The following is a 13851-nucleotide window of genomic DNA, read 5'->3' as shown; positions in this document are numbered from 1 at the left end:
TAAGAGAATGTGAGAAACTTCAGTGCCTTTTACAGCACCTGTGATTTAGCAGGGTTCACAGGTGCTCCACGATGTGGGATCTTGCAGCACAGTCCACAGATCACTCCTGAGCAGCCAACCTCTCCTCTTGTCCCTTAAATCATTTGCTGCTATTTCCTGCTTTCCCACTTTGATCACCATTAAAAAGGAGATGAGCTGCAGCCCTGTAAGTAGGGGAGTGTGTTGTCCGTGGAGCAATCTTTGCTCCTTAGTGGATGCATGAGGAGAAACTCCAGCGCCCTATTTCACAGTACTTAAGCCATTGTCACCTATTGTAAGTGACGCTTCTTCGTGACTAGTAACTGATACCCATGTCTAACTTCTTTGTAATTTGCTTGTGGTGTTTAAATCCTTATATTTCTTCATATGTTAAATGCCACCTCAATTATTAAAAGCAAGCATTGTTTCATCTGAGGATGAGTTGCCATGCATTAATCAATGCCAAATATGCCTTGTGTTCACAACATACAGTGGATTTGAAAGATTGCAATGGCATTTTGAATTAAAGTTTTAGCATAATTACAGTTCATGCCCTTAGTGATAGCATTACCTATGAAAAGGTAGGAGGAGGATCAAGTGACATTGTATTGTACGTCTGTTTTAAAGCCAAAATGCTTTATGGGGTTGGTTACTTTACACTCAGGCATAGAATAACAATGGCTGGTTGAGCCAAAACCATTTCTTAGAGACATCTTATAACTTTTTAATATGTCTTTATTCATATGGTGATTGTCTGAAGATTCCAGTTTTTTCCAAAGCATCATTAAGGAAACTTTTCTTTCTGTGTCTAAAAGAATCAAAGCTGGAGGCAAACTAAATTTCCCATGATCTACTTGCTGTGATAGTCTGACAAATTTCTGACATTTCCCGACAAACACTTCTGGTTCCCAGGTAGTCTTACTGAGTGCTGCAGTTTAGAGTTGGCTCTTCCTTTGAAGTCCAAATGTGTTTTCCCTGGATCTCCATTGAGAACATACTCTTCCGCGTGTCTGCGTGTGAATGATGATTTGTCTTTGTCACCTTTTCATACAGCTCAATTGTTTTTAAATGCAAAAGGGAAAAAGTACCGATGGTGCTTACCTTCAGCATCTCCCATACAGAATTTACATGTCGTGGCATTTTCAAGTGAGGAGAAAAAGAAGCAGAATGTAGACTGCTGTATGGTTAACTGTAAAGTGATTGGCCTATTTAGCAGATGTAGAAATTCTTTTGATCTCTCTACCTCAGTTCTAGCTTGCTATCAATAATAAAAGCCACATGAGAAGCTAGATTATCGGTATACTCACACGTGACCATACAGAGGAAGTAATGTTTAGTTGCAAGTGTAAAGATAGTGAAATTGCGATTATATTCCCTATACATTACTTGCTTCTCCTTCCAGTCTGCCCCTGTATCATTGCTACATGCAGAACCCAGACATTTTATGTGGCTACCAAATTTATGTGCCTGATGATCCTTTGAGGCATAAGATTCTGTAAATACTGTTGTAAATACATCAGAATCCCTTAAAAAAACCAAAAAAACTACTGTTTGCCTCCCTCTGTGAGTTTGGTTCACGTGGTCTAGGTGGTGATGCCAGAAATTTGTTCAGCAATGTCAAAGTAGCTTGGGATAGAGGTGCATCCATAGCCAACTGTTGCCAGTTGGATCATCCCTTATCTTTGGATGGAAGGAACATGTTTTTTTAACACCACATTTAAAAGTATGTTCTAATTGACAGAGGCACGTGGGATTTTTTTATTGTTTTTTGGTTTTAAATGGGGACGGAAGGATGAAGCCATCTGCAGGCATCTTCCTGGTGTTTCATGCCCTAACTTCTTCCCATTGGGTTGCGTGAGTTTGGGCATGCGGCCTCCTTACTCAAATAGGGGCTTTAAACTTTTCCAATGAATACAGCAAATAAATACCTTTCATTACTGGAAGCTATCACTTTGTTCACAAAAATATGCAGAGGCCAGGAACACCTCCAAATTCTGAATATCATGTTTTAGTGTATTTTACGTGGCAAGTGTTTGTTTTTTTTTTTTCTTTCTTCCACATGCTTTGGGGCAGCTTTTAAGTCGTTGGTGTCATTAAGCTGCAGCATCAGCTTGACATGTTTAAACTACAGCCTGATTAAAAGTAAAATTGTATTTAGAAAGCGTTCTTCTGGACACGTGTGTGCAGGGAGCCAGCCCGCTAATGGAACACCTTGGAGACATTGTGCAGGGCACGGCCACAGCTGTCTGGGGACTTTGGGAAAGAAACTCCGTAGATGCACTCTCGGGCTGTTCCCCATCCGTCTGTGTTCCTGCGCGCTGTCCTGAATGGCTAACCTCAACATGTCAGAGCTGTAAACTCTGGAGAGCTAAATGCAGCAGATGTTGTAAAAATTCCTTCCCCTCCCGTCGCTGGCGTTCTTGCTTTCCATTGCAGAGCTAGCCAAGCCTATCGTTTCGGTGCAGATGGCCAGAAACTCAATCCTACCTGGAGCCGGGAGAGCCTCTTTGGTGTCAGCCGCGTGTTAATGAATCTGTTAAATTAGCCTGCGCTGACACGGCGCACTGAGAGCACTTTGTTGTACATAAGGGCTTGTATTGTTTGATCAGTACATAACTGAAAGGGCATTGATGTAAAAAGGTGCTTGTAGGGCGGCGGGAGGGTATCGGGTTAGGTCAGTGTTTGTACTGCTCAGGCATCCGCTGGGAACGGGGGCCAGAGAGCTGCGCTCGACCCCGACTCCCTCCTTAAAGGGCTACAAGCTGCTCTCCAGGAGCCTTTTTCAGTGCTTTCTTTTCGATAATCAGAGGCAAATAGAAGAAACTGTTGGAGATAAATATGTTCATCGTCTCAGAAGGTGTGTGAATTGTCCTAAACCTGTTCGAGCCCCTTAACTTTGACTTCTCATCCTGTTGAAAATACATAGCATATGCATATACATTATAAACATATAATACATAGTTGCCCTCAGTCCTCTGCCTGCACAGTCAGTATAACCCTGGAAACAAATTTTAAGGTTTTTTTTCTTTTTCTCTATTGCTGTTACTTTGTTCATGTGAGAATCTTATCTCACACAAAAATGTTCTTGTAGCTTAATTGCTTTTTAAAAAAATGTTTAGCAACAGCATTATGATATTAGTACCTTACATTTTTTTTTTGCAGTGAAGTAGTAGATCAGAAAAAAGTGATGCATTACTGAAGAATGACATCTCTATTGGTATTGCAAAAATGGGAAATCTGGTGAGGGAGATGAACTTGAACCACAAAGTTCACCTGAAACCTAAATTCTGGAAGGTTGAGTGTTGGTGGGACCTAGGATGCATCTCATCAAAGTAAATAAGTTCATTAAAGAAATTAGCACGCTGAATATGTTTTCAGATGAATACAGATACAATGGCATATATCTGGGACTTATGAGTTACAAACTGAGAATTTTTGTTGACTGAGAAATGGACAGTTTCATCTTGTGTATTAACCTTCTTGCATTAGCCAGACAAATGCTATAAAAGCATCATTATTTCGTGTTTGCAAATAGTAGAGGAGGCTCTGCATTTGGAGAAAATGTTCAATTTTTACTAACTTCTGTAAGGGGGAAAAAAACCCAAACATACCAACAATAAAATACCCCAATAACCGGGATGAGTTATCCTGTGACAAACTTGTTGGATAAGGACAGTGATTGAATTTTGTCTGACAAGAAACTGGTTTTATCGGCTTTTAATGGAGTCAAGTCTGCTTCGACATTTGTGGCCTCAATATATAAATGCATGCTGAAAGAGAGCTGATCCTGTCACTGAGTCAAATATCCCTTTGCAATAGATGGAAATAGTTGGGAACATAGGGAACATCCTTTTTCTTTTTCTCTCTAGCAGCCACTTCAGCACTGTATTTAACATAGTTCTAAAATAAGATTTCTGAAACGCAGTGAAGCTAAGACAATTAGTATTTACTGTGGTCAGGTGTTTCTGGGGGGCAGTTCAATGGGAATAGATCTAGTCAACACCTGATGATTTCTTAGAGCCTGTAGAATGAAAGGGGGATGGAGCAGCAGTATAACTTTGTGAACAGTGTAATAATGGCACAGAGTTGCAGGTTAAGCTCATTAACAGCTTTTGCGGGAGCCAACCCAGGGGCATTTGTTGACAAAATCTCTTCTTTCTAACCAGAGGACCCTTCTTGGTGGCTTTGGGGAAGTCGTGGCATCCAGAGGAGTTTAATTGTGCTCATTGCAAAACCTCCATGGCTTACATTGGATTTGTGGAAGAGAAAGGGGCCCTGTATTGCGAGGTTTGCTATGAGAAGTTCTTCGCCCCTGAGTGTTCAAAGTGCCAAAGGAAGATACTAGGGGTAAGTGACCAGCAAGTGGCCTGTTTTTGAGTGGGAACAATAATCACAGGGTTCAGTGCTTCTTTGTAATGAAATTCCCTTTTATCCGGCCCAGGCTGCATTCCTCCAAACATACCTTTTTAGCTTCCGTCACATATAGAATATGATTTTGGCTCTTCTAATGTTGAGCCTTTTTAGTCTCTTTGAAAAAAGTTGCTGTAGTCTCTTTGGCTCTTCCAAGTTCAGCTCCTGTTTTCCTGATGCTTTTCCGTACCTGTTGTGATTACTATATTTTCTTGAGCAAAATGCTTTTAATTTGCATCTTTTTACAAAATTAGAGGGGGGCAGGGGAGAGAAAAACAAATAATCCTCCTTAACTAAGCTGAGTGCTGGGGAACATGCTGGTTGGCTGGATGTGAAGTACTGAAATACATTCCCAATGGTAATCTAGATAGAAAGATGCATTATCCTACTTGGCACTGCTATTGCTAGTTTGAGCCTGCCAGCTGATCGTCCGCCGCTTTACTGCAGACAGCAATGTGTCTGGGCTTTTGTGTAACTGGGGTCACTCAGGGCTCTGGCAGCACCACTCTCAAGTCATATTTGGCATTATAGCATCTTCCAAAACAACACAGAGCACTCATAATTTTCTATGTGGTTTCTTCTGATTAGCTATTCACAGACTTGGAGATGCTGCTTTTCTTATTTCAGGGGGCCGTTATGGGTGAGATCCCAATTAAAATGGAAAAGGTGAATAAATGAGTTGTTAAATCTGTCCAACTCTATGTTGAACCTTACAAAATATGGAAGGTTGCGTATGACATATGAGGAGATGTATCATAAATAAAGCACCTCGTTAAGTTTAACATCAGCAGAGACTGCACGCACAGCCCATTTTCAAAGTAGCAGTAGGAAACAAAGTATTCTTCAAATGAATCGAGTGTGGAGGCATGGTCACCACAATCTAGTCATCACATCAAAATAATGTGTTAATAACACTTTTTCTAATCCCCACAGGAAGTAATAAATGCTTTGAAACAAACTTGGCATGTTTCCTGCTTTGTGTGTGTGGCCTGTCATAACCCCATCCGCAATAATGTCTTCCACTTAGAAGACGGCGATCCCTACTGTGAGACGGGTAAGAAGCAACACAACCAAAGTTTACTGCAGCTCTGCAGGGAAGCAGAGCTTAATAAGATTGGAAAAAATAATAGTTCCTTTTTCCCAAGCTTCACTTCAGAAGAAGTGTCCCAACAAACTCAGGTAACTGTGGTATTTCAATTCAAAGCAGCAACAAACGCTGGAGACACTTGTGAGTTTGCAGCAGGAGAAGTTAGTGAGGATTTTTTCATCGTCTTCAGCAGGAGCAGGCTTCTTGTCACTGGTTTTACATGTTGTTCTTGTTAAGCCCTCAACTGCAGGTATCAGTGATACAGCAGAGTGTTAATTTTAGGGTAACTTTCAGGTTGGCTTTAAAATAATCTGGAGTTCATGTAAATCTGCTTATTTACTAAACAAGCAAATGCCAGTGGAGTAATGTGTTTTACTCTGAATAGCCTTATTCACAGCTGGGAGGCACTTACAAGAGTAAGCAGTCTGCCCAGGAAGTTTTTTGCAGGATCAGGGATAACATCTGTTGAACATAAGCTTGGGATAAAAAAACAGGCTGTTAGAGGAAAACCAGAGCGATACTATTAGAGCACTTGAAAGCCTGATGAGCAATATTACATGAAAGATGCAGTTTAGAAGTTCAGAGGGATTTTGGTTTGGTGTTTAGCAGTTCCAGCTAATCGTATCTGTTTTTATTAATATGAACAGTTTTTATTTAGGTTGGTTTCCTAGTTTTCTTAAAACTTTCCATGTAGCCTTCTGGGCTCAGATAGAAATAGATAGTATTTGGAAAGCAATGCCACAAGATGGAAAAGAAACACAATTGTGTCAAATTTGTCTGTTTTCACACTGCCTGCTGTTTACATCCATGTTAGAACCATCAGTTGGACCTTTTTTGTGTTTTTCCTTCTACTATAAGGACCATTGTAATTTAACTGAGGCGGAAGTGGATTGACAAGGAAGAGATTTAGCATGAAATCCTAGTGACCTGTTTGGAGCTAATATTTCCTTCTGGGTTGATCCTGCAGTTGTTCGCAGCAGGTGCCGTGGAGAGTACTAGGTACTGAAAGGATGAGGAAAGCAGGCAAAATTTATCCAAAATTTCTCTGTCAGAGTGGCTTTAATGAGCAGTTGGCAGACACAAAAGGACGCAGTAAGTTACTGCTAACTCAGTGACACAAGTAGGGTAACGTGTTGCTCCTATTGAATTTGTGGAGCAGCAGAGGAAATGGATATACGAGCAGCATCCTCCAGTGTGACAGCACGGTGAAATTTCATCCTGAAGCAGTCTGAAGCCCCTAATCTTGGAACCATTTGATGATTCAAAAATAGTACTGGAGGAATCGATAACTCCACTTTGGGTGGAAAGCTCGTGACTGAGTTTGTTCTGCTACTGTTGAATTCTTGTTCCTGCCACCAGGTGACCCGTACGTCGTGCGGTGCGTTGATTTGTGCTACTGTTACAACTCCAGTGCACAAATGCCTGCTTTTCTGTACTGTGAGCAAGAAACACTGGGATAAAATGTCAAAAATGTTATAATTCTCACGAAGTTTATTTCTGAGATAGAAAGTTGCTAGCACAAGTTAATGTAGACACATTCTGTGAGGTGTTACTGGCAGTGATACGTTGTAATGGCTCTAGCTTGCTCACTAGATGTTAATTTGAGATATATTCATTCTTCAAAGACTTTCAGTCCAGCTGGAGTTAAGAGTCTATGACTAATTTTAAAGAAATAAGGAGTAAATGTCATTGCCAACTTTCCTTCTTCCTTGTGCAAAGGAGGGTTCTAATTTTAAATCCGTATTTGAAATTATAACAGCATCAGCTATTAGTATTAAGGGGGTTTAATCTGCAAAATGTTCTGGTTTGGGATGGCAATGCGAAAATTAAAATAAAAATGCAAATATCTACAACTTTGAACTTTTTGAAGTGCAGAGTTAGTAACCTAGTTTTTAAAATCTTGTGTGCAGTAAGCATTGATACATGACTATGAGAAGTCTGCCTTGGAAGGCTCCTGTGGTGTCACGATTCAAGCATGCAAAAGCAAAAGAAAGCTGATGCCCTTCACTCTGCCTTATCTATTGCCCTTTCTTCAGAAGAAAACCCAATAAACTTATCAACACAAACCACAGGCCAATTTTCAAAAGCTTTAACCACTGGCACCAAGAAAATATCAGTAAAAGATTATGTAGAAACATGAATGCAAAGAGCTGAAACAGTGTGGTCATGAGACCATGTCCTTCAAGGGTTTTGCACAGAGTTGTTCTACCATTTGATATTTTTATTGTCTTTCTTCTGCTTAAACACTTGCAAATTCGTGGCAGTAGCATGGATTAATGAAGGCGATCAGTGAAGCTGTTTCTTGCCACTAGCAGCCATCAACGGCTTTGCTTTTTCGGAGCACTCCTGTTCCCCGTCCTGCTGAGATGCCTCCTATGATGATGCTTTTTGAGGTCATCATACAAAACTCTGTCTTACTAAGCTGAAACAGGACTGTTCCCTTCTGCTTGACACATGCGATAAGCCTCTGTTGGCTCTGCTGCAGCAAGCACTAGAGCTTCAGCAGATCTGTATAATCTAGTAGAGAAAAAAATCTCCTTGTACCCCGCTTGCCACTCCCTATAAGGCTGCTTGAAAACAACCCCTGACATCTAATTTCCCTGTCAGAGCCAGAGTGTTAGTATTGAGAATGCAGTCCAAACCTTCATTATGGTTGTCACTCTGTAGTTCATCTTACGAAGATGTGATGTTGCATGACATTATGTATTTGGCATGTCAGCATGTTGATCCCAAATTCTCTCCTGTTATAGCACTCATGCTGTTGCCTTCTGTGCAGGAAAAACATATTTCCTTCTCAGAATGGGGTGTTTGAGAGTTGAAAAAAGTGAAAAAGACCAGATAACTTGAGGTGAAATAGAGGTCTGTGCAGGTGGGCAGCGGGGGGCTGTGGTGACTTGTAGCCCCCTCAGTGCACAGAGAAGCAAGTGTCACACACCGAGACTGTGGGGCTGGGGGTGGGTGTCAGTGCCTCCCACCCAACTTTATACATGTATTTTATTCTGGTAGTCTGCCCTGCTCTCTTTCTCAAGCTCTGCAGTCAGTGGGGAATGTGAACGGTTCGGTGCCCTCGGTTTTGGTCCCTGCTCTCTGAGACTGCTGGAGGAGCTTTTCTCTGCCGACTCCAGGGGAGCCTTCAGAGGCACCAACTCAATCCAGCGCCTAAAAATGAATGGTGCAAATACCCTTCAGTGACAGCAGTCACTAATAACCATCCTAACACCTTACTGATAGTTTTTGTTAAATGCGATAGATATACTGGCTAAAGCCTCTGGTTTTTTTTTTTTTTTTTTTTTTTTTTTTTTGGAAGAGCCATGTAATAAACTCCAGTGACTAGAAAACTATTCTGACTTTCTGACTTGATCCAAATTGCTGGGCTCTGTTTAGGACACAAGCGTAATGATTGCATGATTTTATGTAGTGCAGTCTGGGGCAAATATTGTGGCAGAATGTAAGCAAGGAGTTAGGTTAGTTACTTGCTGAGGAGGTCTGTCGTGTGAACAGCCAGGGTATGCTTTCAGGGCAGAGCCAGAGAGAAGGTAAGGAGCTTGTGGAGCCCAGGTGGGTGCTCTGCAAGGAGTGCATTTTCCCCCCAAGATCACTATTGATCTCAAGGAAATGAAACACCAGGAAGGTGGAGGCATTGCTCACTTGAAAGGATAAGGAAGGGGATGAGAACTGAATTAGCGAGGAAAGGAGGGCATCCTGGTCTTTCGATCTAGGAGCTTTTTATTCAGCGTACCTAGTATTATAAAATTTAACTAGTGCAAACCCACTGCCATTGAAAGAAAAGCACAAAGGTTTCAAAGGGTCAGTCTCACTTTTCTGCAAATGCTTCATCTTTAAAATCTGTTTCTGTTTGTTTGCAGATTACTATGCCCTCTTCGGTACTATGTGCCATGGCTGTGAATTCCCCATTGAAGCTGGAGACAGGTTTCTTGAAGCCCTGGGCCACACTTGGCATGACACTTGCTTTGTATGCTCAGTAAGTAAAGCTAGCCTAGATTTTAAACAAACCCATGGCAGCAGTGCTTGTGCTAACCTGACTGATAGCGGAGTTAACAGCTAAAACCTCTTTTAGTTCTCCAAGCCCAAACAAAAAGCACTTTCCCTTTCCCAGTTAATTTGGAAGGTGCGTTGCTATTGTGAGCCTTTGGCACCAGTCCAGAGAAGTTGGCCTGGATTGCAGCCATGTGTCCGAGCATTTAACCCTTGACGTTTACTTCCTCGGAGCAAGAGTTGAAGGCCATATAGGAACCGGCTGTGTTTCTAAAGAAGCAGGAGTGCTTTTGACATAAAGATGTCGTAGATGAACTGTCACCAGCCAATACTTTATGACCAAAAAAAAAGTTCCAATCCTCACGATGGGGTAGTTTTTAAAATGTTGAACTTAACTCTGCTCCCAGTTAAGAACCTGTTGACTTAAAGGAAGGGTATGCTTACATCAACCATAAGTATTACATCTAAAAGAGTGTCCCTGAGAAAAAGGTAATAATTCTTATTCTTTGAATATATTTGTGCATAGTTCAGTGCCATGATCTGGCATTCTGATTAACCTATCGTGTAATTTGTCCATCTGAATTGGGTGATGTTTTCTTTTTTATCCCATTTCAGGTATGTAGTGACAGTTTGGAGGGTCAGACTTTCTTCTCCAAGAAGGACAAGCCACTGTGCAAGAAACACGCTCACTCTATCAACATCTGATGCTTGGAGCTCACCTTGTGTAACAAATGTACTGAGCAGAAAGAAAAGTTAAAATGTCCGTGTTCAATAATTGCTTAAAATTATTTATGTTTTTCTAAAAACAATAGAGAAATGTGGAAACTTGGGGGGAGGGTTGTACGCTAATTTTTGGAGTGTTTATTGGTTAAGGTTTTCCTTCATAAAAAGATAGGAAATGGGAATTGCACCAAAGCTGAACGATTAGAGTGCCTTTACCGCTATACTTGGCACATTTTTGTATTGGGTTCATGATTTTATGGCCACATTTGTATCTGCTTCAGTATGAGAGGTGAAACTTCTATAAAGACAAATACCTGATATCAGAAGTCTTGGTTTTGCTGCTATTTAACAAATAAAAGGAGATTGGCTTCAGTGATCCAGATCACTTTATTACGCTGATGTTTTTTAAAGTGTGTCTAGAAGTATTGCGGCTAAATTCCATTAAAAGGAACTCAAAGCAAAGATAAGATTTCATGGAATGTATAGTTCAAAATCTGCTATTTTCATCTGATACTCGTATACATGAGCCCTCCTGCACAATTACACCTACTTGTGCCTTTGCAGTTAAATCTCTGTTGAGTCTGCAAAGGATAGAGACTTTTACAAAGCCGTTAAGTGGAGCGGTGGCTGTGTTGGTGAACAAGAATAGTTTAGAAGATGCCACTTAAAAGAAAACGTGAATAGGATACTCTTCCTTAACTCATGTACTATCAGACCAGTAGCCAAAAACCTGCTAGTGAAGGTGTGTTTGACAGGATGGAAATGTCAGATCAGATCTTAAAAAATAAGGGAGGGGGAGGTTTTACTCTTATGTTTGCAGTTCAGGTTTTTAGATAGTTTTAAGTGCCTTTGAAAGGGGAAACTGCACTGAATCTGCAGGTAACAGTGTTTTATATCCAAAATGTGAGACTCTGGTGTTGAATGAGGGAAACTGCTGAAGTGCAGCTGAGGACATTGTTTTTCTCTCAGTACATTCTTTACCACGTAGCCCATGAATATGTATGTTGGTGGTGTGCCAGGTAGCGTACCGAAAATTTATTTTCTTGCTCAGCTGTCATGATTTTTATTAGTGTAGGTTTATTTCTCTCTTTTCTTCCAGATGTAAGGAATATATTGTTGAATAATATAATATTGAGTTAGGCAGCTCAGTATCTCTCAGTTCTTGCAAGGGAGCGGAGAGACAATGCTGTCATTATGCATTTACTGCAAGCCAGGAGACGTAGCCAGTTCTGTGGCTTGAAATGAATTTCGCCTCCATACCGAGAGTCAGCGCAAGATCTGTGCACCAGCTAAGTCCCACTTAACTTCAAATTAGGGCTTAAGTGGTACGGAGCAATTGTGGGCAGATAGGGAAGAGGTGGTGACCCTCTGCACGGGGTGAACTTCGCTCCAGCAGAGTTGCACAACAGAGAAGGGGGCCCTCTCGGGGCCAGATCGGATTCCTGAAGGAAACTGAATTTACGTGCTATTTAATTCAACTGGGATGTCAGAGCTGAATTGTTAGTCTTTAGTTCTCTTTCCAGTAGACAGTACAAGTAACCATTAACTGGTTTTGTTGTGGTTTGGGTTTTTTGAGTTTTTTTTACTGATAAAAAGGACAGGTTTATCCATAAAACCATGGGGAAAAAATCACAAAAAGATTGCCATGGTTGAGTAAAGCAATTGTAACGGGGAACTTCAACAAAAGAGAGGGAAAGAAATTTCCGTACTGAAATTTCTGTACTGAAATATGAAAAGATATGTGGCTTTCTTATCAATTCAACGAGACAGGTTCACATTGTTGGGCTGTTTCACTTTATTTCCGGAAGTTGTTTTTCTTCAATACTACCATGTTTCTTTTATAACTTCTGGTGGTACGGAAGAAAGCTGCTTAAAATGTTTACGCTCTTGTAAATGTACTCTTTTGTGAGTCTGGATGAAAATCATAAGGGTAGAAGCAGACTGGAGAAGATATGGCAAGATATGAGCCAGGTTGCTTTTGAAATTAGGTGGAATGTGGAGAATTGAGACCTAGAGACTAGGTTTCAGTGGAGCTATATTGCACATGTGTGAGGAAAGAGGATGGAAAAGCACAGGATAAGGCATTTGGTAATTTCTGCAATTCAAACCTTGCTATTTTAAAGTAGGATGGAAACCTTTCAGTTTGTCAGTGTCCTTAAAGTCAAATTGAATTTTTTTGGTTTTGTAATTTTAATTGGGATTCTATTTCTTAATCCGTATGCTCTAGGGTTTGAAATTTTGCAGTCGGTAAGGAATTTGAGGACAAAAGCCTGGAAGGCTCTAATAGTACTGCTTCATTTAGCTGCTTTGGCTTTTAATTTCTGCTTTTATCTATTTGTTTAAAATTTAAAAGGAAGCATAGAGTCACTGATACATAATGAATATTTAATGGCTCTACCAAATTATATAAATCAACTAAATTTTTATCATTATTTTAATAAGTGAGATTTTAGTAGAGCACTTTATAATAATGGCATATATCTCACTGAATATTTATTAACTTTTTCTGTTTAGGAGTATTTCATACCGGTATCTTTGTATTTTGTTTTATTTGTAAGCCTGCATATTTACCTCTAGAATCTTTTGGGGTGTGAGTGTGTGTATGTATATGTGTTTACATGTACTTCTCTATACATGCACACATATGTGTGTACATTGAGACATACATATATATGCACATATACATATGTATATTTGACTGCAGACTTGACATAGCAAAAATCAGCACTGTTGCCATCTTCATTTGGGGATTTCATGAGATTCCCAGCTATTTTTCATAAAACACATGTATAGCATTCATGTTTTGAGGGAATATTAGAAAGTCAGGAGAGACATGTTAGTAGCCTAACTACTGTAGTTTTTTGCATGCATTTTCAGTCAGTAATTATTTTTCTTCCAAAAGTGCCTGTAAGAGAAACGCGTTTAACTCTGAAGGTAGAAGGTCTTTCTAAGTGAGTAATTGAATCATGATGACAGTTTCAGCATATTGTAACTAGATAATTCAGAATTAAGTGTAAATATAAATGCTTAATATAACAATGCAATAAACTTAAAAGCAAAAGTTGTGGTTGAGTGTGTTGGTCTGTTCAGTTGCGTACCTGTTTCTTCATGGAGCTCCTTGCATCATCTAGCCATATGAGTGGCTTTGCAAACAAGAGTGAGGAGGGGAACTACATCAATTCACAGATTACTTGTTTGAATTTCCTTTTTTTAGATTGTTTTATGCTAAACAACCAGCTGTTAAGTCCTGGTGATTTCCTTGCTTGGGTTTAATAGTCTTTGGCATCACATTTTGTCTGTTCACATTTGCAAATTTGATTATAATCAAAACCCAAAACAAACAAACCCAGCACAAAACCCCAAGCTCTCTATCTGTCCTCAGTTGTTTTGTGGTTGTTGGATGTTTTCTTTTTCTGAATCACAGTCAGTAAAAGAAAGTCATGATTGTACATGTGAATAGATATCATTTGAGTTGCTTGTTCTTCAGTTCTTTGTGGTAGAATGGAGCCTGACAGAACAGGACCCGGGGGTCCTGGTGGACACCAAGTTGACCATGAGACAGTGATTTCCCTTTGTGACAAGGAAGACCACCAGCCTTCTGGGGTCTGTTAGGTGGA

At 40.3% G+C, this 13851-nt stretch overlaps 1 protein-coding gene across 12 annotated transcripts in view; it reads left to right on the top strand.

Moving 5' to 3' along the window:
* PDLIM5 (PDZ and LIM domain 5) overlaps window positions 1-13288 on the top strand; it is a 129267-nt gene extending 115979 nt beyond the window's left edge. For all 12 annotated transcript variants that reach the window (XM_063337366.1, XM_063337373.1, XM_063337372.1 and 9 more), the window contains 4 exons: window positions 4185-4365; window positions 5362-5482; window positions 9382-9497; window positions 10127-13288. In XM_063337366.1, the coding sequence (XP_063193436.1) occupies window positions 4185-4365; window positions 5362-5482; window positions 9382-9497; window positions 10127-10216 (508 nt within the window). In that variant the 3' untranslated portion in view covers window positions 10217-13288. The remainder of the gene's footprint in view (window positions 1-4184; window positions 4366-5361; window positions 5483-9381; window positions 9498-10126) is intronic.
* Window positions 13289-13851: the final 563 nt, after the last annotated feature.

This window comes from Chroicocephalus ridibundus, chromosome 5 (assembly GCF_963924245.1).
Source record: "Chroicocephalus ridibundus chromosome 5, bChrRid1.1, whole genome shotgun sequence".
Lineage (NCBI taxonomy): Eukaryota > Metazoa > Chordata > Aves > Charadriiformes > Laridae > Chroicocephalus > Chroicocephalus ridibundus.
Note: the sequence above shows the minus strand (reverse complement) of the source record. Positions and strands in the feature narration are given on the sequence as shown.